We start from the raw sequence: 25666 nt of genomic DNA, 5'->3' as shown, positions 1-25666 counted from the left end.
TAACAAGAAGGCAAATGCATGTGGAATACAGGGTAATTTTATAAAGTGCATTCAAATTGGCTCAGTTGTAGGAGACAGAGGGTAATGACGGAAAGCTATAGTTACTGGAAGCCAGTTTCCAAAGACGTATCACAGAGATCTGTATTGGGTCCCCAATTATTCATCATTTCTATAAATGACAGCAATGACTGTGTGGGTGTGTGGTTGGATTAGTAAGTTTGCAGATGTTACAAAGATTGGTCGAGTGGTTAATGGTAAGGCTGAATGTCTTGGAATTAAAGAAGATATGAATGGAATGGTCAAATGGCCATATAAGTGGCAGATGGAATTTAACCCTGAAAAGTGTGAGGTGATACATTTTGGAAGGAATAACTTGACAAGAAAGTATTCAATGAACAACATGACACCACAAAGGTCTGTGGAACAAAGGAACCTTGGCGTGTTTGACTGCAGACCTATGATGGCAGAAAGAAATGTTGGTAGGGTGGTGGTAAAGATATGGGACACTTACCTTTATCAGTCGAGATATAGATTACAAAAGCAGGGAAGTTATGTTGAAGTTGTATAGAACTTTGAGATTACAGTTAGAGTACTGTGTGTAATTCCAATCGCCACATTCCAGGGAGGATGTGATAGCACTGGAGCAGGTGCAGAGGAGATTTGATAAGATGCTGCTGTGATGGAAAATTTAAGTTATGAGGAAAAGTCAGATAGGCTTGGATTGTTTTCATTGGAGCAGAGAAGACGGAGAGGCAGTCTAATCGAGATGTACAAGATTATGAGGGGCATGGACAGAGTGGATAAGGAGTAGCTATTCCTCTTTACTGAAGAGTCATTCACAAGCGTACTCAAGTTCAAGATGGGGAACAGGAGGTTTATGCAGAATATGAGGAAAAGCTTTTTTACCTAGAAGGTGGTGTTGGTCTAAAATGCACTGCCTGGGAGGTGGTAGAAGCGAATTGCCTCACATCCTTTAAAAAGTAAATGGATCAGCACTTGGCACGTCATAACATTCAAGGCTGTGGGCCAAGGGCTGCTAAATGAGATTATGTTGAACCTGAGATAACAAAGTGTGGAACTGAATGAACACAGCAGGCCAAGCAGCATCTCAGGAGCACAAAAGCTGACGTTTCGGGCCAAGACCCTTCATCAGAGAGGCGGATGGGGAGAGGGAACTGGAATAAATAGGGAGAGATGGGAAGGCAGACCGAAATGGAGAGAAAACAAGATAGGTGGAGAGGAGAGTATAGGTGAGGATGTGGGCAAGGGATAGGTCAGTCCAGGGAAGATGGACAGGTCAAGGAGGCAGGATGAGGGGGAAGGTAGGAACTGGAGGTGCAGCTTGAGGTGGGAGGAAGGGATGGGTGAGAGAGGAAGAACAGGCTAAGGAAGCAGAGACAGGCTGGGCTGGTTTTGGGATGCAGTGGGGGGAGGGGACGAGCTGGGCTGGTTTTGTGATGCAGTGGGGGGGAGGGGAAGAACTGGGCTGGTTTTGGGATGCAGTGGGGGAAGGGGAGATTTTGAAGCTTGTGAAGTCCACATTGATATCTTTGGGCTGCAGGGTTCCCAAGCGGAATATGAGTTGCTGTTCTTGCAACCTTGTGGCACTGCAGGAGGCCCATGATGTACATGTTGTCTGAGGAATGGGACGGGGAGCTGAAATGGTTTGCGACTGGGAGGTGCAGCTGTTTGTTGCGAACCATGCGGAGGTGTTCTGCAAAGCGGTCCCCAAGCCTCCGCTTGGTTTTCCCAATGTAGAGGAAGCCACACCGGGTACAATGGATACAATATACTACATTGGTAGATGTGCAGGCGAACATCTACATCTCCTTGACATGGAAGGTCATCTTTGGGCCAGTGATAGGGGTGAGGGAGGAGGTGTGGGGACAAGTGTAGCACTTCCTGCAGTAGCAGGGGAAGGTGCTGGGTATGGTGGGGTTGGAGGGGAGTGTGGAGCAGACAAGGGAGTCACAGAGAGAGTGGTTTCTCCGGAAGGCAGACAAGGGTGGGGATGGAAAAATAGCTTGGGTGGTGGGGTCGGATTGTAGATGGTGGAATTGTCGGAGGATGATGCGTTGTATCCAGAGGTTGGTGGGGTGGTATGTGAGAACGAGGGGGATCCTCTGGGGGGCGGTTGTGGCGGGGGTGGGGTGTGAGGGATATGTTGCGGGAAATGCGGGAGACGTGGTCAAGGGCGTTCTCGACCACTGTGGGGGGAAAGTTGCGGTCCTTGAAGAACGTGGACATCTGGGATGTGGGGGAGTGGAATGCCTCATCCTGGGAGCAGATGCGGCGGAGGCGAAGGAATTGGGAATAGGGGATGGAATTTTTGCAGGAGGGTGGGTGGGAGGAGGTATATTCTAGGTAGCTGTGGGAGTCAGTGGGCTTGAAATGGACATCAGTTTCTAGCTGGTTACCTGAGATGGAGACTGAGAGGTCCAGGAAGGTGAGGGATGTGTTGGAGATGGCCCAGGTGAACTGAAGGTTGGGGTGGAAGGTGAAGTGGATGAACTGTTCGAGCTCCTTTGGGGAGCAAGAGGCGACGCCGATACAGTCATCAATGTAACGGAGGAAGGGGTGGGGTTTAGGGCCTGTGTAGGTGCGGAAGAGGGACTGTTCCACGTAACCTACAAAGAGGCAGGCATAGCTGGGGCCCATGCGGGTGCCCATGGCCACCCTCTTTGTCTGTACGAAGTGGGAGGAATCGAAAGAGAAGTTGTTGAGGGTGAGGACGAGTTTGGCTAGGCCGATGAGGGTGTCGGTGGAGAGGGATTGGTTAGGCCTGCGGGACAGGAAGAAGTGGAGGGCCTTGAGGCCATCTGCATGAGGAATACAGGTGTATAGGGACTGGACGTCCATGGTGAAAATGAGGTGTTGTGGTCCAGGGAATTAGAAGTTTTAGAGGAGGTGGAGGGCGTGGGTGGTATCACGGACGTAGGTAGGGACGTAGCTCTTGGATTCTCCAGCATCTGCAGTTCCCATTATCACTTATGTTGAACTTGAGGTGTTTCTCAAGTGTTGATGCAGACCTGATGGGCCACAAGGCCTCTTCTGCACTATATGATTCTAATGCTTCTGGCTACAGAGAACAATATCTATCTACTGTCTCACTGGCCCCTCTTTCAACTGAATTCCTCTTAACTTCTTCCACTCTCATCTGAATGGTAGCCTGCACCATTGTGAGACCATCAGATTCTTCAGTGTTCACGCTATTTATGAATGAGATGAAGACTGTCAGTACTCAGCCACACTGCTTCATAAGAATATTTTGGCATGCGCGCATTAAGAGAATTCAAAATCAGAGTCACAAAATTGTTTTGGCATAGTACGAGGCCAGTTGGCATCATTACATTTTCACTGACTCTCCAACATGCATTATATCTTTGATAATGGGAACCGCAGATGCTGGAGAATCCAAGATAACAAAGTGTGAAGCTGGATGAACACAGTAGGCCAAGCAGCATCTCAGGAACACAAAAGCTGACGTTTCGGGCCTAGATGAAGGGTCTTGGCCCGAAATGTCAGCTTTTGTGCTCCTGAGATACTGGTTGGCCTGCTGTGTTCATCCAGCTTCACACTTTGTTATCATGCATTATATCTTGATGTTATTCTCCCTCCTGTCCCCATAATCTTTGCACGTTATTTATAGTCGAATAATAACTAATGCCCTCTTGAATACTTCAACTGAAACTGCCTCTGGCACACTTCCAGAAAGTGCATTTCAGATTTTTCTTAATTTTGTCAAAAATCTTCTTCTCACATAACATTTGCTATTTTGCAAATTAGTTTAAATCTGTGCCTTCTCATTCTTCTTTTTCAAGCATGAAAAGTTTCTCCCTATCTACTTTATTCATACCTCTCATAATTTTGAAAACTGATACCAGATCTCCTCTTCTCTTGTCCCAATCTACTCTGATAACCTGTGGGATCTGGTCTTTCTCCAGCAATACAGTGCTCTCCTGAATCAATATGACCATTCTTCCTCCTTACCTTGTTTTAATATCTTTTTGTAATATCATTTCCAGGAATATTTTTTAGCCAAGATAACGAAGTGTAGAGCTGGATGAACACAGCAGGCCAAGCAGCATCTTGGGAGCACCAAGATGCTGCTTAACCTCTGTGTTCATCCAGCTCTACACTTTGTTATCTTGGATTCTCCAGCATCTGCAGGTTCCATTGTCTCTGATATATGTTTTAGCCAGTTTTGCCTTTCCTGAGTCAGATGTCTGTTTTTTGCAACAACATATTTCCACGTGGTTTGCAAGTGGAGGAACAGGATGATGGTGGAGGGTTGTTTTTATGATTGTACGCTTGTGACCAGTGGTGTACCACGGTGATTGGTACTGGGATCTTTGCTGTTTGCTGTGTACATTAATGGCTTGAAGGTGATTGCAGTAGATATAATTAGAAAGTTTGCTGATGACTTGAAAATTGGTGTTGTTGACAATGAGAAGGATACTGTCAGGCCACAGTCTGATATTGATCAGCTGGTAAATGGGCAGAATAATACAGAAGAAATTTAATACTAATAATTGTGAGATTATGTATTTTGGGAGGTTAAATAAGGGAATGATATTCATGATAAATGGTAGGTCGCCTGAGTTCTGAGGAACAAAGGGGACCTTAGTGTACAAGGCCATAGATCCCTGAAGAGGTGTTAGCAAAGGTCGACAGGATAGTGAAAGAGGCAAATGGAATGCTTGCCTCCAATAGCTGGGATATAGAATATATGAACAAGGAAGTTAATAAAACATTGATTAGGCCGCAGATGGAATACTGTGTGCAGGTCTGGTCATCACACCTTTGGAGGATGTGATTGCACTGGAGAGAGTTCAGAAGAGACTCACCAGATGTTGGTTGGGATGCAAAGTCTGAGTAATGAGTAGAGCTTAGTAGATAGGCTGGGTTTATTTTCCCTGGAGCAGAGCAGGCATTTGATTGAGGTGCACAACATTATGTGAGGCATAGATAGGGTAAACCATGAGAATCTTTTCCCTGTAGCAGATGTGTCTACAGGCCTTAAGTTTAAGGTGAGGAGAAAGTAGTTGAGAGAGGATCTGAGGGAAAATTCTTTTGTACAGGAGGTCATCAAAATATAGAACACACTGCCTGACAGCATGGTGGAGGCACATTGCTCTCTTGCAACATTTGAGAAGTATCTGGACGAGCACTTAAAATGCCAGGGAACAGTAGACTATGGACGAAGTGCAAGTAAATGTGATTAATATAATTTGATGTTTGTTGATCAGCAAAGACATGCTAGGCTGAAGGTCCTGTTTCTATTCTGTATGTCACTATGATCTATGGCAATCTGCTGTGCTTTTAACTCCTTAATCTTATTTACTATATTTCATGCATTCGCACACATGCTCAGAAAGCCTGATTAAGATTTCATTACTTTCTCCCTTATTCCAACTTCATCTGTTAATATACTGTTCCCTATGCTAGTGCTTGCCTGTCTCTCAAAGTATTTTGTGGACCTTGGTACTCTTCTCTGAAATTCTCACTTTGTTCACACACTTCTGCCAAGCTAAAATCCTCCCAATAGCACTAGCAAAATGCCAAGTAAGGAACATATTTCTGGCTCTGTTCAGGAGCAACCCATCTTGTATCGTGTCATCTCCACAGAACCAGTCCCAGGAATCTAAAATCTTTCCTCCAGCATGACTTGTCCAGACACTCATTCATGTGACTTATCCTCTTATTTCTGTACTCAATTGCGTGTGACCTATCCAAGTCATTGGTATCAGTATGGTCCACAATTTCTGGCTGTCCACCCTCCCTCAAAAGAACATGTATAGCTGCTCTGTGACTTCCTTGACCTTGGCACCAGAGATGCAGTATACCATCCTAGAGTTGTATCTGTGGCCAAAGAAAAGACTCCATGGTATCCTAATTAGTGTCATAAGTCAGACAACACCAGGTTATCGTTCAGCATATGATTTAACCTGATGGAGGGGCAATGCACTGAAAGCTTGTGATTTCAAACAAGCCTGTTGGACCATAACCTAGTGTCATGTGACTGCTGACATTGTCCACCCCGGTCCAACACCAGCACCTCCACTTTGCAGCCTTTGTTAATAATTTCCCTATTACCATCATTCCCCCCTTTCTTCTTCCTCCCCTTCGCTACAGCTGAGCTGCTCGTGGTGTGACAAATTTGACTCTGACTGCACTCATTTGCCTTCTTCAGTTTCCAAAATGATAAACTGTTTTGAAGTTTTATCTTTGTTACAGGACATCAAGTTGCTGTTATTTGTGCACGTGCAAAACTTGAAGAAGAAAACTAAATGTAAAAATGGGCTGTTCCAGCTGGGGTCACAGCTGTGAGATCGGAATGTCAGCCCAGTTTGACATTATTGGTTATGACTCAGTTACTCCTTCTGGAAGCCAGCATATGATTCAAGCAAGAACAAAATTGGATTTGGCTGCAGTGGCCTCTAAAGTCAAATATTTGAGCAATGCTCACTGTCTTGGCGTGCATGCACAGAACAAGAACTTGGCTGGTATAGAACCCAAATCCAGTGTGAAGTAAACTGGCCTGGGTACAGAAGGAAGAATAAGAGTTTTTCAAAATGTACTTCCCACAAAAGTCACCCATACATTGAAATTAAATTGTTTTTAATTTCAGAAACTGGAAAATGAACGAGAGAACTTGGATGAGCAATCGGAAACTGCAGCATCCACAGCACGTAAGTTCATGTTTGAGAAGGATTAATGGAATTGTCAGGTACAGAAGAAGGCTACTTAGCCCATTATGTTCATTCTGGCCCTCATACTGAGCAATTCATGTCATGCTAAGCCCTAACATCCCACCTCTTTAGATAAGGACATGAGGGATAAGAGAGGTTTGGTTGGTCTGACGCTCAGAGTACAAATGGATTGATTACTAATGTAAATACAGTTGTGTATTATGAGATTAAAGTAGCTATGAACTGTGAAACAGCTTGGCATCAGAATGTCTGGTACTTTGAAATCTAGCAGCTGATGATCAGCTATGATCTGTTTGAATGATAAAGCAGATTCCATGGGGCAGATGACCTGCTCCTCATATTCTGTTCCTTTTGTTCTCTTGACTAAAGACTTATACAGCACGCACATTGGAGAATAATTGTATAATTAGATCATAGAATCTCTACAGTGTGGAAACAGACCCTTCAGCCCAACAAGCCCATACCAGCCCTCAGACCATCCCACCCAGACTCATCCCCATATAACCCACCTAATCCACACATCCTTGAACACTACAGGCAATCTAGCACAGTCAATTCACTTAGCCTGCACATCTTTGGATTGTGGGAGGAAACTGAAGAACCGGGCGCAAGCCCACACAGACACAGGGAGAATGCGCAAGCTCCACACAGACAGACATCCAAGAGTGGAATTTAACCAAGGTTCCTGGTGCTGTGACGCAGCAGTGCTAGCCAGTGACCCACCATGCTGCCCCTTGATGATATACATTCAGAATGACAGATAATAGGAACACACACAGTTGGGAGACATATGCATTACATAAGAACATAGAATAAAATATTTAAAATCATGCAGATGTACTATCGAACTATATGCTGCCAGTAATTTATCTTATAGAGCAACATTTCAACCTCAGATTCCAATAATATTTAGCTTAATTAATAAATATTTATGAAATATTTTGTTCAAAGCTTTCCAGAAGTCCAAATATGCAATTTATTGGTAAGGTTCCTCAAAGAAGTCACAGAGCATGGAACATAGAACAGAATAGTGCAGCACAGGAATGGGCTCTTCAGCCCATGATGTTGTGCCAAACATTCACCAAATTAATCTAAACCCATCTGCCTACACTTGGCCCATACCTCTCCATTCCTTGCATATTCACATGCTTATCTAAAATTCCCTTAAACACCCCTATCGTATCTGCCTCCACCACTACCCTTGGCAGCGTGTTCCAGATTCTCTGTGTTAAAAACATGCCCCTCATTTCTCCTTTGAACTTTTCCCCTCTCACCTTAAATGCATGCACCCTCGTGCTACACATTTCAACTTCGGGAAAAAGATTCTGACTATCAACCCTACCCATACATTTCATGAGTTTATAGATTTCTATCAAGTCTCCCTTCAGCCTCCATTGCTCCAGAGAAAACAACCTGAGATTTTCTAGCCTCTCCTTATAGTACACACATTCTCATCCTCCCGATGTGGTCTTCTCTATATCAGGGACCAGTTTTGTGGAGCATCTGCACTTTGCACGCACCAACCAATTCAACTTTTCAGTTGCCAATCACTTTAACTCCCCCTCCCACTCTCCTGGTGACATGTTCATTCTTGGTCTCCTCCACTGTCAGAGTGAGGCCAAATGTAAACCAGATGAACAATACCTCATGTTTCGCCTTGGCAGCTTACTGAACACAGCAGGCCAAACAGCATCAGAGGAGCAGGAAAGTTTGACATTTCGGGTCGAGACCCAAAATGTCAAACTTCCCTGCTCCTCTGATGCTGCTTGGCCTGCTGTGTTCATCCAGCTTCACACTGTGTTATGTCAGATTCTCCCGCATCGGCAGTTCCTACTGTTTCTGGCCTAAACATTGACTTCACCAGCTTCAAAATCTCTTTGCTCCCAACCTGTCCATCTTCCTACTCACCAATCCACTCCACCCTTCCCATTGACCAACCATTATAAACCTCTACCTGCAACCACCTACCTCCATCTCACCTGGCTCCACACCCTTCCCTCAATTTATTTCTGGGCTCATGTGGCCAAGTCACTGTGGATCCAATGCATCAAACAGGTTTACTAAACATTTACATCATTACTGGCTGTATCTCTCTTACAATGCTTATTTTATGCATCTGCCCATAGGATACTTTATTACAAGATTCTCTGAAATTTTGTTGTGCTACCAACAAAATCAATAAAAACCAAAAAAATCATTAATTTCTGTTTATCTTCCATTTTCAGTTACCCTATCATTTCTACCCTTCAGCATTCTAATCTGTTTTTAAAGATATTCTTAATTGCTGCGCTATTAAGAAATGTTTTTAATTGTATCCTGCAACCACTACTTGTTTATATCTTACACTTATTATGTTCTTCCTTTATCATCTTTCAAAATTTCAGTTTTGTCAAATCATCCCTCAACAGATCACTTATTTCCTTGGTCCCCCGATGAAGTTATCAATTAGCAACAGATGCAATTTAATTTCTTGTGTTTGTCTTCCACTGAAGATTGGATTCTTTCGATCATGTACTTGTGTCCTCACTAATCTTGTTGCTACACAGCATCAAGTATAATCACATTGTGGTCACTTATGCCAGAGGTTCCAGTAATTCTGTACTGTGGACGATTATCTTTGTAAGGACCTGGTCAAGTATGAGATCCCTTCAGTGAGTACAATATTCATTTAACTTAATTCACTCATCCACTAATGTGGTTGACTCTTAGCTGCCCTTTGAAGCAAAATATTCATGAAAAAAATAAAAGATACTAAAGTCAAGGACCAACAATAATCCTTTGAAACAGTTTTGTGACATACTCCCACTAAGGGAAGTTTCTGAGTAGAAGCCCAGGGATTTTTCCCATTGTGTCTAGGAACAGATTTGTATCCCATTTGTTAGCTCTGATTCTATTGCAGAGGGAGCTGATGGGCTCAACTGACTAGAGAGTGGTGCAAAATAGTGGTGAGCATACAGGTACAACATTTACACTTGCTGCATCAGTTCTTGTCCAAAAGTTACGTCATGATGCAAACCATGATTTGCAACCTAACTCCGTGAAAAGAAAGAGTCTATTGCAGCATGAGGCCACTTCCAATTATACTAGGATGGGTAAGTTGCCATTATTTTTGCACATACCCTCAATCCCATTGTACATGCAATTACGCACCTTTACATCTTGGGGTCTGTGAGTTATATTTTCTGGGATAGTCTAGCATTTGGGAAAAGAGAGCATGAAATGAAAGATGTAAAAATGGCTGGCAACCAGGCATCAAAAGCATCAAATGAATAACTCTTCACTGTAGAATAACTATGTGATACTTCTTGAATAATGGTCCAGTCAGTTTAATGTTGGTTGTGGGAGGTCTTCAGAAAGAATTTTCACCCAGACTATTAACAAATACTTGGAGAAAGCTGGATTAATAAAGTCAAGCCAGGCAGGATTGATTTTGTTAACAGAAAGTTATACTCAACAAATTCAGCTGTATTTTTTTGATGGGGTAACAGGAGTATGTGGATGAGGGCAGTGACATTACATTTGTGTATTGTTATGACCAGTTTGTTATGATTTGGATGGGATACTCCAAATGGCTATGCTTCCAAGTGAGGGATGAACTGGCTCTCCTTCTTAATTCAATTCCTTCCATAGTTGGTGAGAACAAGTTAATTTGAAATGGTCTACTTCCTTTATAGTACCTTCTTCTTAATGGAAAAGTACTTTATTTTAAAATAATCTAAATTAACAAGGCTTTTTCAAGTTATAAAAAGAGTTTATTCGCTACAAAATGTGAGAAAAGATTTTTAAAAATACACAGATTAGCAATGTGAATTGAGTAAAAAGGTAATGCTTAAAAAGACATGAATCATCTGTTGGTTCTGTGAAGAATAAAAGGTAGAACATGTATTTTCATATCAGCTCTGCGTAGCCCTCAACTTCCTAATTCAAAAGTCTACCTACATCTTGAAATACTTTCAGTGATCTAGCTTCCACAACTCTTTGAGACATTTACTATACATGGATACAGGCTAACGCAGGAATAAAGTGTACAGTAAATGGCAGATCCCTTAGGAGCACCAACATACAGAGGGATCAGGTGTGTCGATCCATAGTTCCCAAAAAGTGGCAATACAAGTGGTGGTCACAAAGGCATGTGGCATGCTTGCCTTCATCAGTCAGGGCATAGAGCATGAAAATTGTCAAGTCATATAGCAGCTGTATAAAAATTTAATTAGGCCTTATTTTGAATATTGTATACTGTTCTGGTTGCCACACTACCAGAAGGATGTGGATGCTTTGGAAATGGTACAGAGAAGCTTTACCAGTTGCCTGATTTTCAAGGTATTAGCTAATCGGAGGGGTAGGACAATCTTGCTTTGTTTTCACTTGAACAATGGAGGCTGAGGGGACAACCTCATCAATGTTTACAGAATGGAATAAAATGGATAGTTTGAATCATCTTCCTATTGTGGAAATGTCAATTACAAGGGGAGATAGGTTTATGGTAAAAGGGGACATATTTAAAGGAGATGAGAGTGACAGGCATTTTTTATGCACAGAGGGTGGTTGACCACAGGTGTTTCATCCTTTTCATCAAATCCTTCCTAATGACAGGAATAAACTATCGCTGAGCACAATGAAATGTCTGTCACAGCTCACTCACTGACTTACCCCATCATCTATTTCGACATCTCTTTGTTCATACCTCCAATTGTTTGACTATTGGGCACAATGACTCGATGGTTAGCACTGCCGCCTCACTGCGCCAGAGACCCAGGTTCAATTACATCCTCGGGCAACTGTCGGTGTGGGTTTTCTTCGGATGACCCAGTTTGCTCCCAGAGTTCAAAGATGTGCAGGCTAGGTGGATCGGCCATGCTAAATTGCCTGTAGTGTTCAGGGGTGTGTGGGTTATAGGGAGATGGGTCTGGGTGAGACGCTTCAAGGGGCGGTGTGGACTTGTTGGGCCAAAGGGCCTGTTTCTACACTGTAGGGAATCTCGTCTAATCTAAGTTGCCCAAAGCATTCAGGGATGTGCAGGTAGGTAGGATAGTCATGAGAAATGCAGAGTTATAGGGATAGGGTGGGGGGGGGGGAAACATGGTCTTCAGGGGGTCAGTCTTCGACAGGCTGAATGGCCTGTTTCCACATTGTAAGGATTCTAAGTAATTGTTTGACTCCATTTCCTATCACAAGAATGCATCATCTCCAATTTGAAACCATCAGCAGTACATTGTAGGATAAAAACCACTCATGGAAATAAAATAATAGTTGTCCCAGATTAAACCTTTCAGCACCCATTCAGTATTCTCTCCACCAGATTTCCCCAGGCTTTAAGCTTGATTAACAACCTTCTTTTGTGGAGATGACCTTATTGATGACCTTACAGTAATCCCAGTCTGAGTGGTGCAAGAAATTAAAGGTTGATCAGGAAGAATATTTCCTTTATATGTTGATGACAATTAACTTGGTCAATATTGATTATATGGACATGGACAAGGTGACTGGAAAGCAGCTGTTCCTCTTAGATGAAGGGTCAAAATCAAGGGGCATAATTTTAAAGTGAAAGGCAGGAGGTTGAGAGCGCAGCACTCAAAACGTGGTGCACTATCTGGGAGAATAGCTGGGGTGGGAAACATCATAACCTTTAAAAAGTATTGGATCAACACTTGAAATGTCATAACATTCAAAGCTATGGGCTCAATGCAGGAAAATGGGACTAGGAAAATAGGTAGCAGTGTATTTTTGCTGGTATAGACTCATTCGGCCAAAGGACCTCTTCTATATTTTATGGTTCTGTGATTTTCATTGTCATCTGGGTAAGATTTCATGACTTACAGAGAGCTGAAGAAAGATAAATGTGTCTACAACTGCTTATATCTATTTCTGTTTGAATATAGGTTTATTAGAACATAGAAGTGCTATGCCCAAGCTGCGTCTTGTTAGGACCGTCTCAGGTCACCTCACTAACCTTCCTTTTTCCTACAGCCCTGCAAATCCTTTCCAATCAGATGATCACTTAATTAACCTTTGAGTGCAATGACTGAATCTGCTTCCAACACTTCAAGCACTCTATTTTCTATCTTAACCACATGCAGCATAAAGAAGTGTTCTCCTTGTATTGCCAATGGTTCATTTTCCCAATTACTTGAACACGGTGTCCTTTGTTTTGCAGCACTTCAAGCTATGGGAATGGTTTCTCTCTATCTATGCTGTCCACATCTTTCAGGATTTTGAACACTTCATCCAAATCTCTTCTCAAGCTTTTCTTCTGTTAGGCAGACAATCCAGCTTTCCCGTTGTTCCGCCTAGGTACAGTCCCTAATAATCAGAACCATTATTGGAAATTTTCCTAGGTTCAATATCTTCATGTTCCTTCTAAATTGTATTGCCAGAATTGGACACAATACTCCAGTTGAGGACAAAGCAGGGTTTTATAAAAGTTTACCATAACTTCATTGCTTCTGCGCTCCATATCTCTAATTATAAAGCCCAGAATTCTTGTATACATTATTATTGCATTCCTGATTGCTAATGGAGTTGAACAGGCGGTGTGAGTGCACCAGTCCTCTCCAGCATGTTTTTCTCTGTTATGCTCACTGATGGCTTCCACAATTGTGATGCTGACATCCATATCAAGTATCACCTGGCTAGGAAGCTGCTAATTTGGGATAATTCCAGGCAAAGCCCAGGTTCTCCTAGGACATGGGAAACTGTGAAATTGAAATCTTATTTGCTGATGGCCAGCTGTGCGATAGCTGCTGGTTCAGTGTTGGAAATACAATGAAGCATGGACTTGTTCTCCAATGCATGTGACTACTTGAGCCTTAATGAGCACAAATAAAACTGACGGTATGCACCAGTTTTCTCCAGGAGAGCCCTTTCTTGAGGCCAGGTTTTCAGTCTATGCCCAGAACCTGTCATAAGTTCACTTTTCACATGCTGTATCAACAAAGAGACACAGGCAAGAATGGCTAAAGCAAATATAGCCTTACACAGACTTTGAAAATCAGTCTGAGGACACAAAGCAATGAGTCTACCTACTATTTTGAAAGTCTAAAACTGAAACTAAGACTTGGACAATGTGGCAGCAAAGGTTTCGCCATTTGCACTTGAGCTGCTTTGGAAAATTTCTGAGTATTAGATAGTAGGACATTTGAGTGAGCATGCCCAATCCACTTCATGATGAAACCATCTGAGTAGGTCTTGTCATATCACTGGAATGGCTGACATTTGATTACCAAGTGAATCATCTATGGAGTGCTTGAGTCTGGGGCGTTGCTGTCATGGCAGTCAAGAGAAGTGCTCCAAGGATACACTGAGTTAGGAGTTGACTTAGGAGTTTTCCTACTGATTTCAAGTCATGGCAGAAGTTTGCCCAGGATCTCTGCACCAGACACAAAAAGTGATGTGACCTCCTTCGAAAGCATTTGGATTTTAGACAGCTAGTGAAAACACATCCTGTCAAAGAGGTGTGTGAGAAGCAGGAAGTTATTATACACATTGGTAGGAATGACACAGCTATGGAAAGGGTTAAGGCTTTGTAGAGTGAATATAACAAGTGAGGTAGAAAGTTAAAAAACAGAACATCAAAAGTAATAATCTCTGGTTTATTTCCACTGCCAGGTTATAAAGAGGGAAGAAATTGGAAAAGAAAGAACTGGAGGAGAAAAATCAATGGCTGAAGAGGCGGTGCAATGAGCAGGGATTCAGTTTCCCGGATCATTGGATCTCTTCTGGGACAAAAAGACCTGATCAAAAGGATGAACTGGAAAGGGACCAGTATCTTGACAGGGAGATTTGCTAGTTCTGTTTTGTGACCCTATACTGTTTATATTCTTCAAGAGATTTAGTTGATCCCAGAACTTCAATATCTTTATTCATCCATTATTTTCTAATCTTACCAGCCTTAATTTCCATGCTAATAGGAACATAATGCCTCTGAACTCTCATTAGCATACGAGAATGTGTTGGGGGCTTCCTAAGTAACAGTGAAAATAGAAATAAAGATGAGGATGGTTCTGAATCAGAAAAGAGCATTTTAATTAGAGAAGACAGACAACAGCAAGTCAGAACAAAATAACTCTGAAGAATTAAACTAAATTTGTTGCAATACCAGAAGTTTTACAGGTAAAGCTGGTGAACTCAGGGCATGTATGGGAACATGGGACTGGGACATTGTAGCTATTACAGGGATAGACAGGACTGGCAGCTCAATTTTCGAGGTTTTAGATGTCATAAGAAGGATTGAAAGAGAGGCAATATAGGAAGGTGAGTGGCGTTTTTGAAAACATTACTATTATAATTAGAGAAAATATTTCTGAGGGATCATTGGGTGAAAGTATATGATCACTTTTCTGGGATTCTGCTATAGGCCCAACCCCATCCCCCATCAGTCACAGGGAAATTGAGAAGCAAATATGTAGAGATCTCAAATATATGTAGGAATAATAATGGTGTACTAATAGGGGGTTTTAATTTTCCAAATATTGACTGGGACTGCTGTGGTGTTAAAGGTTTGTATGGTGTAAAATTTGTTAAATGTTCTGGATGTGAGTTTGCTCGCTGAGCTGGAAGGTTAGTTTTCAGACGTTTCGTCACCATTCGAGGTAACATCAGTGAGCCTCCGGTGAAGTGCTGGTGTTATGTCCCACTTTCTATTGATCTGTTTAGGTTTCCTTGGGTTGGTGATGTCATTTCCTGTTCTTTTTCTCAGAGGATGGTAGATTGGCTCCAAATCAGTGTGTTTGTTGATGGAGTTCCGGTTGGAATGCCATTTTTCTAGGAATTCTCGTGCGTGTCTCTGTTTGGCTTGTCCTAGGATGGATGTGTTGTCCCAATCAAAGTGGTGTCCTTCCTCATCTGTATGTAAGGATGCGAGTGATAGTGGGTCATGTCATTTTGTGGCTAGTTGATGTTCAATGAATGGAAAGGAAATGACATCACCAACACAGGAAATGACATCACCAACACAAGGAAACCTAAACAGATAAATAGAAAGTAGGACATAACACCAGCACTTCACCGGAGGCTCACTGATGATGTTACCTCGAATGGTGACAAAACGTCTGAAAACTAACCTTCCAGCTCAGTGAGCAAACTCACATCCAGAGCCTCAACTTGAGCTACAAATCTTCTCAAAATTTGTTAAATGTGTTCAAGAAAATTTTCTTTATCAAGGAGCAAAACCTGACCTTCTCTTGGGAAATAAGTCAAGGCGAATGACCGAAGTGTTCATAGGGGAACGCTTTGGGACTAATGATCATAACACTATTAGTTTTAAAATAGTGATAGAAAAGGACAAAAGTTAAAGTTCTGCATTGGAGTAAAGCAAATTTAAGGTTATGAAACAAGAACTTTCAGAAGTTGATTGGAGTAGACTATTTGCAGGCAAAGGGACAACTGACAAGTGGGAGGCCTGTGAAAGTATGTTAACTAGAGTTCAAAAGCATTATGTTCCTATTATCATGGAAAGCAACACTGGTAAGATTAGCAAATAATGGATGAATAAAGATATTGAAGTTCTGGGATCAACTGAATCTCTTGAAGAATATGAATAGTATAGGGGCATTCTGAAGAAGGAAGTCAGGAAGATAAAAACTAGTTCATCTGAAGGGTCTGTTTACATGCTGTGTGACTCTAAGACTAAAGAGAAGAAATTCCAACCAACAATTTGTCTAAAACCAGTCAATCCATGACTGCATCCAATATGAACTAGAGTCAATCAGGGCAGCATCAACGCACCAACACTCCAACCTATCTTAATCAAACTCCCCACTGAGTCAAGTTAATCAACAAGACAAGTGGGAAACTGTTCAACCTTTGATGACTCCAAGCCAGAACCAAGACCACCCCAACATCTGTCATTGAGCTGCAGTACACAGATGACACTTGTGTTTGCTCAAGAGTCATTGAGTAATATAGCATGAAAACAGACCACACCGACCATGTTCCCAAACTAAATTCTTCCCACTTGCCTGTGTTTGGTCATATCCCTCCAAATCTTTCCTATTCATGTACTTATCCGAATGTCTTTTAAATGTTATAACTGCACTTGCACTCACCATTTCCCCTGGCAGTTCATTCCACACATGAAACACTCTGTAAAAAAGTTGTCCCTCATGTCCTTTTTAGAACTTTCTCCTCACACCTTAGAAGTGTCTCCCCCACTGGTTTTGAACTTCTCAATCCCTGGAAAAGACCTTTGCCAATGATCTTATCTATGTCCCTCATTATTTTAAAAAATCTCTATAAGATAACCCCTCAACCTCCTATGATCGAGTGAAAAATGTTCCAGCCTATTCAGCCCTTTTTAAATAACTCCAACCATCCATTCCCAGGAACACTCTGATAAATCTTTTATGAACTCTCTCCATTGGAGAGGTCCCGGAGGACTGGTCAGTAGTTCAAGAAGGGAAACAGGAAATTTAGACTTACATCAGTAGTTGAGAAGCTTTTCGAAGGAATTCTCAGGGATAGGATTTATGTGCATTTAGAAAAGTATGACCAAATTAGGGGCAGTCAGCATGGCTTTGTGCATTGGAAGGTCATGTCTTACCAACTTGATCAAAATTTTTGAGGGGATGATGAAGTGATCAATGAGGGTAGAGCAGTGGATGTTGTCTCCATGGATTTTAGTAAGGCTTTCAGCAAGGTCCTTCATGGTAGACTCATTCAGAAGATTAAGATGCATGGGATCCACAGTGACTTGCCCAGGTGGATTCAGAAATGACTTGCCCATAGAAGGCAGAGGATAGTGGTAGAAGGGTGTTTTTCAGGCTGGAGGTCTGTGATTAGTGGTGTTCTGTCGGGATCTGTAGTGGGACCTCTGCTGTTTGTGATATACGTAAATGACTTGGATGAAAGTGTAGATGGGTGGGTTAGTAAAGTTGCAGATGGTACAAAGACTGGAGGATAATGTAGAAGGTTGTCAAAGGATATAGTGGGATATAAATCAATTGCAGATATGGGTGGGGAAATGGTAAATGGAGTTTAATCTGGATAAATGTGAGGTGCTGCACTTTAAGAGTTCAAAGGTTAAGGAGAAGTGTACAGTAAATGGCAGGACCCTGAAAAGCATTGATGTACAGAGGGATCTTGGAGTACGTGTCCATAGCTTCCTGAAAGTGACCACGCAAGTAGTTAGGGTGACAAAGAAGGCGTATGGCATGCTTGCCTTTATTGGTCAGGGATTTGAGTGTAAGAGTCACAATATCATGTTAGAGTTTTATTAGACTTTGGTTTGGCCACACTTAGAGTATTGCATTCAATTGTGGTTACCACATTACAAGACGGATGTGGAGGCTTTCAAAAGGGTGCAGAAGGGGTTTACCAGGATGTTGCCTGGATGACAGGGTATGAGCCAAAAGGAGAGGCTAGAAAAACTCAGGTTATATTCTCTGGAGCAGCAGATGCTGTCGGGAAACATGATAGAAGTCTACAAAATTATGAGATGCATAGATAGGGTTGATGGAAACTTTTTCCCTGATTTTAAATGTCTAAAACTAGGGAGTGTGAATTTAAAGTGAAAAGGGGGCAAGTTCAAAGCAGATGCAAGGGACAAATTTTTTTTACACAGATTCTGGAACAGAGTGCCAGAGTGGCGGCAGAAGCAGACATGATAAGGGTGTTTGAGGGCCTTTTATGTAAGCACATGAACATGCAAGGAATTGAGGGAAATGGACCAAGGGCAGGCAGAAGGGATTAGTTTACTTTGGTGTCAGGTTTGGCACAATGTCTTGAGCCAAAGGACCCATTCCTGTGCTGTACAGTTCTATGAACCATGTTCAATGTTGTACACAAACCACTTCCTCGAACCTCCACCTATGATGATTGCTTTTTCCATGACTATACTCCAGCCCTCTGACTCTTTTCTTTAAATCTTTGCTAACTCTCATTCTGCTTTCAAAGATCCTTCCAATTGGATTCTCTTCTGCTTTATATGGTCTGTCCATTTTTTCCTCCTACTAAGTGTTAACTTGTTTTCTTTTCCTGCAGTCTAATACATTGAGACTTCCTTCGCATTTGAAGAACATAAGTATAGTCTTTTTGTGCTTTGAGAAAGAGAAATGAAGCAACTGCCAAACAATCTGTTTGTTTTCTGTGCAGGCAGTTTGGATGGACAGGGTGATGCGCTACACAATGCACTGAAGCGAAGAAAAGGCTTGCTCCAAAAACTGAGGGTAAGGGTCAGGAGGAAACACACCCCCAGAGCTTTGCATGCAAAGGCACAGCCTCACATAATTCAAGCTTCAGCAGGAGTCAAAACATTAGGACCCTTGTCCAGAATTGAATGAATGGACACGCCTACAAGTTTGCAAATGAGCCAAGATCGAGATGCTGTTCTTTGCTACTGTTGCATAAAACCCTGGGCCACTGGGCTCCAGACTGGCTGGAACAAGAAAGCTGAAATCCAGAGGGGAGGTGAGAGTGACTGCCATGACATCAAAGCAGCAGGTGATCTCCCTTAATTAGATTAGATTTGATTTCCTACAGTGTGGAAACAGGCACTTTGGCCCAACAAGTCCACACCGCCCCTTGATATATCCCACCCAGACCCATCCACCTATAACCCACACATCCCTGAATACTACGGGCAATTTAGCATGGCCAATCCACATAGCCTGCACATTTTTGGACTGTGGGAGAAAGCTGGAGCACTCAGAGGAAAGCCATGCAGACACAGGGAGAATGTGTAAACTCCACACAGACAGTCAACTGAGGGTAAAATCGAACCCAGGTCCCTGGTGCTGTGACGCAGCAGTGCTAACCACTGAACCACTGTGCCGCCCATGCCATTCTCAGGAAAAGTACCTTAGTGCTCGTGTAAGTCCTTAGATGGTAGTGCAGGCTGGTCTGAATGCTCCTGATCCTCTTCTGATTCTTCAGTCAACAAAACTCTCTTCTGCTAGGGCCTTACCACCCCGCTGCAGCACAAGGTTTTGCAGGCCACTGTGGACTATAACAATCAGGCAGAGCCAAGCCAGGGACCAGGTTCAATTCCAGCCTCAGGTAACTGTCTTTGTGGAGTTTGCACATTCTCCCTGTGTCTGCGTAGGTTTCCTCCGGGTGCTCTGATTTCCTCCCACAGTCCAAAGATGTGCAGGCTAGGTGGATTGGCCAAGCTAAATTGCCTGTAGTCTTCAGGAGTGTGTGGGTTATAGGGGGATGGGTCTGGGTGGGATGCTTCAAGGGGCGGTGTGGACTTGTCGGGCCGAAGGGCCTGTTTCCACGCAGTAGGGAATCTAATCTAATCTAGTCCAGGCATGGCTCTGTCATTTTGAGTAGGTTCTTTTCCAGGTTCAGGAGCCTGTAGTCAAATGTTTTCCCCTCGAACTATAAATGGTGCAAATAGCTGTGCCACCTGGAATTTCTTGAGGATATAGGTGTTGGGGCTATTCCAAAGGTATGTGCACAAACTTGCACAATCTGGTAATGGCCACATACAATCTGTACATTCAGGAGATGAAACCCTTTGTAATTCATGAATCCCCCTGGCTGGGCCAAGATAGCCTCAGTGACTACATGTGCATGATTAATGACTTTGGGAATCCCACTTTGTCACCAAATCCTCTGGTTCTATTTGGCTGAAGGACACAAAGGTGGTGTAATTAATGAAGTCACCCAAAACGTCTGAAATCATATTGCTGTGATGCACTGATACCGTTGAGATATTGTAAAGATCTTTGTTTGCCCCCTGAGACCCTGAGCCTAAGACACCAAATCTCAGGGCTATTGGTAAATTTACAGCCAGAGTCCTAAGTCTGTGCTAGCATCTCACATACATGTCACCCAGGAGAGACATAGTCAATGATGACACTGGCATTCTGACTGTTGCGGGTAGTTTGAGTGATAAACAGAGGACAAAGTCTTATTAGGAGACATCAGTGATGGTCTCTGCAGCCCATCAACATCACGAAGTGCCATATCCAATTGGTCAGCAGGGCACTGCTGTTCCTAGGTAACTACCCAGCTTTTCCTCCTCCTCTTTCTCCTCCCATTCTTCTTCTCCTCTTGAACAGATTCTGCTGGAATGCACAAAGCTCATAAAGCCATTGACCGTTTCATCTGATCCTTCCCTTTCCAGGATTCTCAGTGACTCCAGGTTTCCTCAACTGTGACTCCCTTCTGGCTCCTCCCCAAAATGAACTGTATCACTTTGGAATAAAAATCGAAAGAATTGCAGATGCTGTAAATCAGGAACAAAAACAAAGTTGCTGGAGAAGCTCAGCAGGCCTCACAGTATCTGTGAAGGAGAAAACAGAGTTAACGTTTCGGGTCTGGTGACCCTTCCTCAGAACAGAGGAACAGCAACTTTTCCAGCAACTTTGTTTTTGTATCTCTTTGGAAGTTTGGCTTAGGATCCAAAACATATCAAGTCCTCCATTCACCTCCAGTAGCAGGCCCTGCTGCAGGCTTTATCTTCTCACAGGAAGTGCTTCTCTGCAGCCCTTATGTCACTTAACTGCACATCCACAGCTGCCAAGAAAACCTCTGATTTGCACTTTCTGAAAAAGTGACAGGCTCATGTAAAATTTGAGTCTGTTGGCACTTTTATGACCCAGCGAGCTCCTAAATACTTTATTTTGGTGAGGTGGCCAGGCTCATGATTTTGAATCCTGCCCACTTTGATTCTGTATGGGTGCAAATGGATGATGATATCAGCTGTCCAAGCTGATGTCATGATACCCGATTTCACATTAAGGATTGAAGCACAACCATCAATCTGCGCCCAGAAAATTCAGCCACCCTGTCAGTCACCCTGTAGATATTTCTAATTGACCTGTTCAGGCATGTTATGACTGACACACCTGTGGAGTAAATAGGGTCCAGAAGTAGGAACACTACCACTGTAGCACAAGAGCCCTCAGTTGGCTTGTAACCAAAACATTATAAAAGGAGTTGGGATGGAACTAGCTGAAAGATTTGCTTATCTTCTAATTGTTCCTATGTGGGAGAATAGCTATTACATTGAACAATGGTGCACACGATTGCTTTATTCAATAAACTCTTTATGGACATTTTTAGTAACTTCAAGTCAGTCAGCTAATCATGGAAACAATGGACAGGCACTTGAAGAGATTCAACTTAATAATAGAGCACCTGCATTGATTGGTAAAAGATAGATTAGATGGTTCAATCTCCTTGAATTTTTTGGTGAGGGGAATGCGCTGGATGTTAATAGAGTGAATGTTGTATCCATGGATTATAAGCAAACATTTGCCAAAGTACCATATGAAAGGATGCCACAGGAAATTGATCCTTCCAGAAAAGGAGTCGCAGTGTCAGCTTGGATAAAGTATTGGCTTAAGGCCAGAAAACAGAGAGTTGGATTTTACTGAGATAATGGGAACTGCAGATGCTGGAGATTCCAAGATGATAAAATGTGAGGCTGGATGAACACAGCAGGCCAAGCAGCATCTCAGGAGCTCTGATGAAGGGTCTAGGCCCGAAACGTCAGCTTTTGTGCTCCTGAGATGCTGCTTGGCCTGCTGTGTTCATCCAGCCTCACATTTTATCATCAGTTGGATTTTACTACTGCTTCTCCCTATTCCAAATGGTATATTTGAAGGCACGGGACCAAGCCTCACCCTGTTGACACTGGCTATTCAAATGTATCACTCTGCCTCCCCGCCTCCACTGAAAAGCTCATCTAACTTGGAGACTGGTGGGTTTTAAGGAAATTACAAGGATAGGGTGTGACTAGTACATTGAGAGATTTCGTAAGTCTGGAATTGAAAGTTAGTTTTGTAATGGAGACTACAGCTGTTATCATCAATTGTCATAAAACCTATCTAAGTTCACTGTTGTAATTTGGGGAAGGAAATCTGGTGTCCCTATCAAGTCTATATATGTCACTTCAGAACCCATCGCAATGTGATTGACTCATAACTAACCTCCGAAATGGTCTAGTGAGCCACTTAGTTTGAGGGAATTAGGAATGGACAACAAATTTGGGTTTTGCCAGTGATGTCCATGTTCCATGAAAGGGAAAAATGGGAAATGGGCCTCACTGCAAGTTAAGGTGCAGTTAACAGTGAATTACACAGTCTATGTAAAGCTAACAATTCTATAATGTGAAAGGATCACAAATATATCAGAAACTGATCTGCATCAACAAAGCAGGACTCAGCTGGTGAAGTGAATGCCTGATTTACAAACAAGTTCCATTTTTTGCTTTCAAGTTTTGTTCTTTGCCGAATTGGTTCGTATTTGTCAGAGGTAGTTTCTTTACTCAGAGAGTAGATAGGGAATGGAACGCTTTGCCTGCAACGGTAGTAGATTCGCCAACTTTAGGTACATTTAAGTCGTCATTGGATAAGCATATGGACGTACATGGAATAGTGTAGGTTAGATGGGCTTCAGATCGGTATGACAGGTGGGCACAGCATCGAGGGCATCTGTGCTGTAATGTTCTATGTTCTATATTCTAGAGTGTCAGTGACTTCTGAAAAGCCCATAAAATAATGTGACACAGGAGAGCATCTTGCCTGAAAAAGTGATATAGAACAAACTCTTTCCCCATAGCTCTGAAAATTTTTTGTCTAAATGCCTTTTGAAAGTTAGCTATTCAGTCTGTTCTGCCACCCTTTCAGGGGTGCATTCCAATTTGAAGAAAGAAAAGACTTAAAGTAAAGGAGGAGATTTGCATAATTATCCCTTTCAGAGCTGCATTACTGACAGCCCTGGATCCCACAGGTGCATTCTATGCTGCAAGGTTTGAAATTCTGAAAGCCTGATCACTGGCCAAGGCAGAGCAGTTTTTGTTTTAGGATTTTGAACAATGCCTAGCAACCATTGTACACTGAATGTGTCTGGATCCGCAACACCAATTTTCGTGTCGGTTCACCTCTAGGTTTCTAAAATGCTCATTTGAAAGTGCTGCTGTGTAAAATGGTGAGAAACAGGGATGAAAAGAGCAGGAGGACTGAAGCATGCTAAATAGGCTCAAACAGTGTGCATAATTCAAGGTTATTTTTTCAGGAGCAGCACATATTGGATGAGTGCTCCCGGCCACATACCTGGGGAGGAAACCGGAGACGGAACCGACGGTTGGAGCCCATTCAACAGTCACCACCGCTTCAGATCTACCAGCATCATCCACCAGAGCCACCGCAGATCATCCAACACACGGTAGGTACAAGCCCAGGCAATGAAAAATGCTCTGTGGTTCAAGTAAAGACTGCAAAACAGTAAGAGCTGGAAATACTGAGTGCTCTCTGAAACAGTTTTGTCTCAACAGTTGCTGTTATATTTGTTGGGCATTTCCAGTATTTTCAGTTTTTATTTCAGATTTCCAGCATCCTCAGTATTTTGTTTTTTCTTCAATTATGATCTACTTAACAGATATTTCAGAAAGAACAACACTATTAGAAATTCGTCTTTAACTAAGTAATTTGGAAAATGAGCCCCAAAATAATCGGCTTGAACTGGACAAATGTGTAAAGGTGACAAATTACTGCAAAATACATTTGACGACCTTCAAAACAACCCCAGGTTCACTGCTGTCATTCTATTACAGCTAAAGCACAGTGTATTAAACAATGACAAATATGTTGAGGTCTAGAGAAGCCAAAGTGGATAGAAGTCTTAACTACATTCTGTTACGACCATTTGCCATGTTCCAGATTGGCATTCAAAGAAGCCTCGCTCAGTAAAAATGACCTTTTATCGATCATTGTCTTTGAACTATGGTTACAAGACTTTACATAAGACTTCTAGATAGAATAGTCTCCTACTGGTTCTTGTAGTCATGTAATTTGGATCGCTGATGAGGTATAATATCTTATTTTCATATTAACTGTAGCAGATGATTTAATCACACACACTGCACGAAGATCATAAAAGATGAATTTTTTATGCCATTGGCAAATAATAGACATTGTAGATCCATTAGGATATTGTTGTAGAGTTTAACTCATAATCAATATACCTCGTAATTTCATTCCAGTTGTGCGGGCCTTCACGGCCCCCCACTTCTGGAGCCAGAGGTCAATGCCATGATCGGTGTCCCAATATCAGTTATAGAGTCATAGTGTTATACAACACAAAAACAGATCCTTTCGTCAAACTTATGACTTCCCCACCCCCCTCTCTGATGAAGGGTCTAGGCCTGAAACGTCAGCTTTTGTGCTCCTGAGATGCTGCTTGGCCTGCTGTGTTCATCCAGCTTCACACTTTGTTACCTTTGGTCAAACTGCTGTGCATGGAACATCAGAGTAGCTTTGCATGTGCAGCTTAGAGGGAATGTTGTTCATAAGGACTAAACAGCCAGGCAATGAAGTCAGCCCTGGGAACTCCTGGGGCTATCTTCACAGAATTGTTAGAGAAGGGGAGACCATTTGGCCCACTGTGTCTCTTCCAGTTCTATCACCAAGTGCCAGTCTCTTGCCTTTTCCCCATATCACTGCACACCATCACCATGCAAATAGTCATCTAATGCCCTCATAAATGCCTCAGTTAAACCTAACTCCATTACATTGCCTTGCAGTGCATGCCATACCATAACGGCTTGCTGTGTGAAATTTCTTTTTACTCACATCAGTACTAGGGGGCAGCACGGTGGCTCAGTGGTTAGCACTGCAGCCTCACAGCGCCAGGGACCAGGTTTGATTCCAGCCTCAGGCGACTGTCTGTGAGGATTTTGCTCATTCTCCCCATGTCTGCATGGGTTTCCTCCAGGTGCTCTGGTTTCCTCCCACAGTCCAAAGATGTGCAGGCTAGGTGGATCAGCCATGCTAAATTACCCGTAGTGTTCAGGGGTGTGTGGGTTATGGGGGGATGGTCTAGTTGGGATGCTCCAAGGGGCGGTGTGGACTTATTGGGCCGAAGGGCCTGTTTCCACACTGTAGGGAATCTAATCTAATCTGTGTACCCTGACTTTGTCTTTTCCCGCATGGTCCAGGAACGCCCCACCTACGTTTAGGATACTACCCGCACCCTGCACCTCCTCTTTCAATTCCCCATCCCACAAA

General features: G+C 42.8%; 1 protein-coding gene across 5 annotated transcripts in view; it reads left to right on the top strand.

Annotated features, from left to right (window-relative positions):
• Positions 1–25666, top strand: part of LOC125453822 (uncharacterized protein C21orf58) — an 89527-nt gene that overhangs the window by 20888 nt on the left and 42973 nt on the right. For 4 of the 5 annotated variants that reach the window (XM_059647021.1, XM_059647017.1, XM_059647019.1 and 1 more), the window contains exons 2-4: positions 6632–6692; positions 18801–18874; positions 23676–23825. In XM_059647021.1, coding sequence (XP_059503004.1) covers positions 6632–6692; positions 18801–18874; positions 23676–23825 — 285 coding nt within the window. The remainder of the gene's footprint in view (positions 1–6631; positions 6693–18800; positions 18875–23675; positions 23826–25666) is intronic. The other variant, XM_059647020.1, reaches the window with a different exon arrangement.

Source organism: Stegostoma tigrinum, chromosome 7 (genome assembly GCF_030684315.1).
Source record: "Stegostoma tigrinum isolate sSteTig4 chromosome 7, sSteTig4.hap1, whole genome shotgun sequence".
NCBI classification, from domain to species: domain Eukaryota; kingdom Metazoa; phylum Chordata; class Chondrichthyes; order Orectolobiformes; family Stegostomatidae; genus Stegostoma; species Stegostoma tigrinum.
This window is presented reverse-complemented; position numbering and strand designations above follow the sequence as displayed.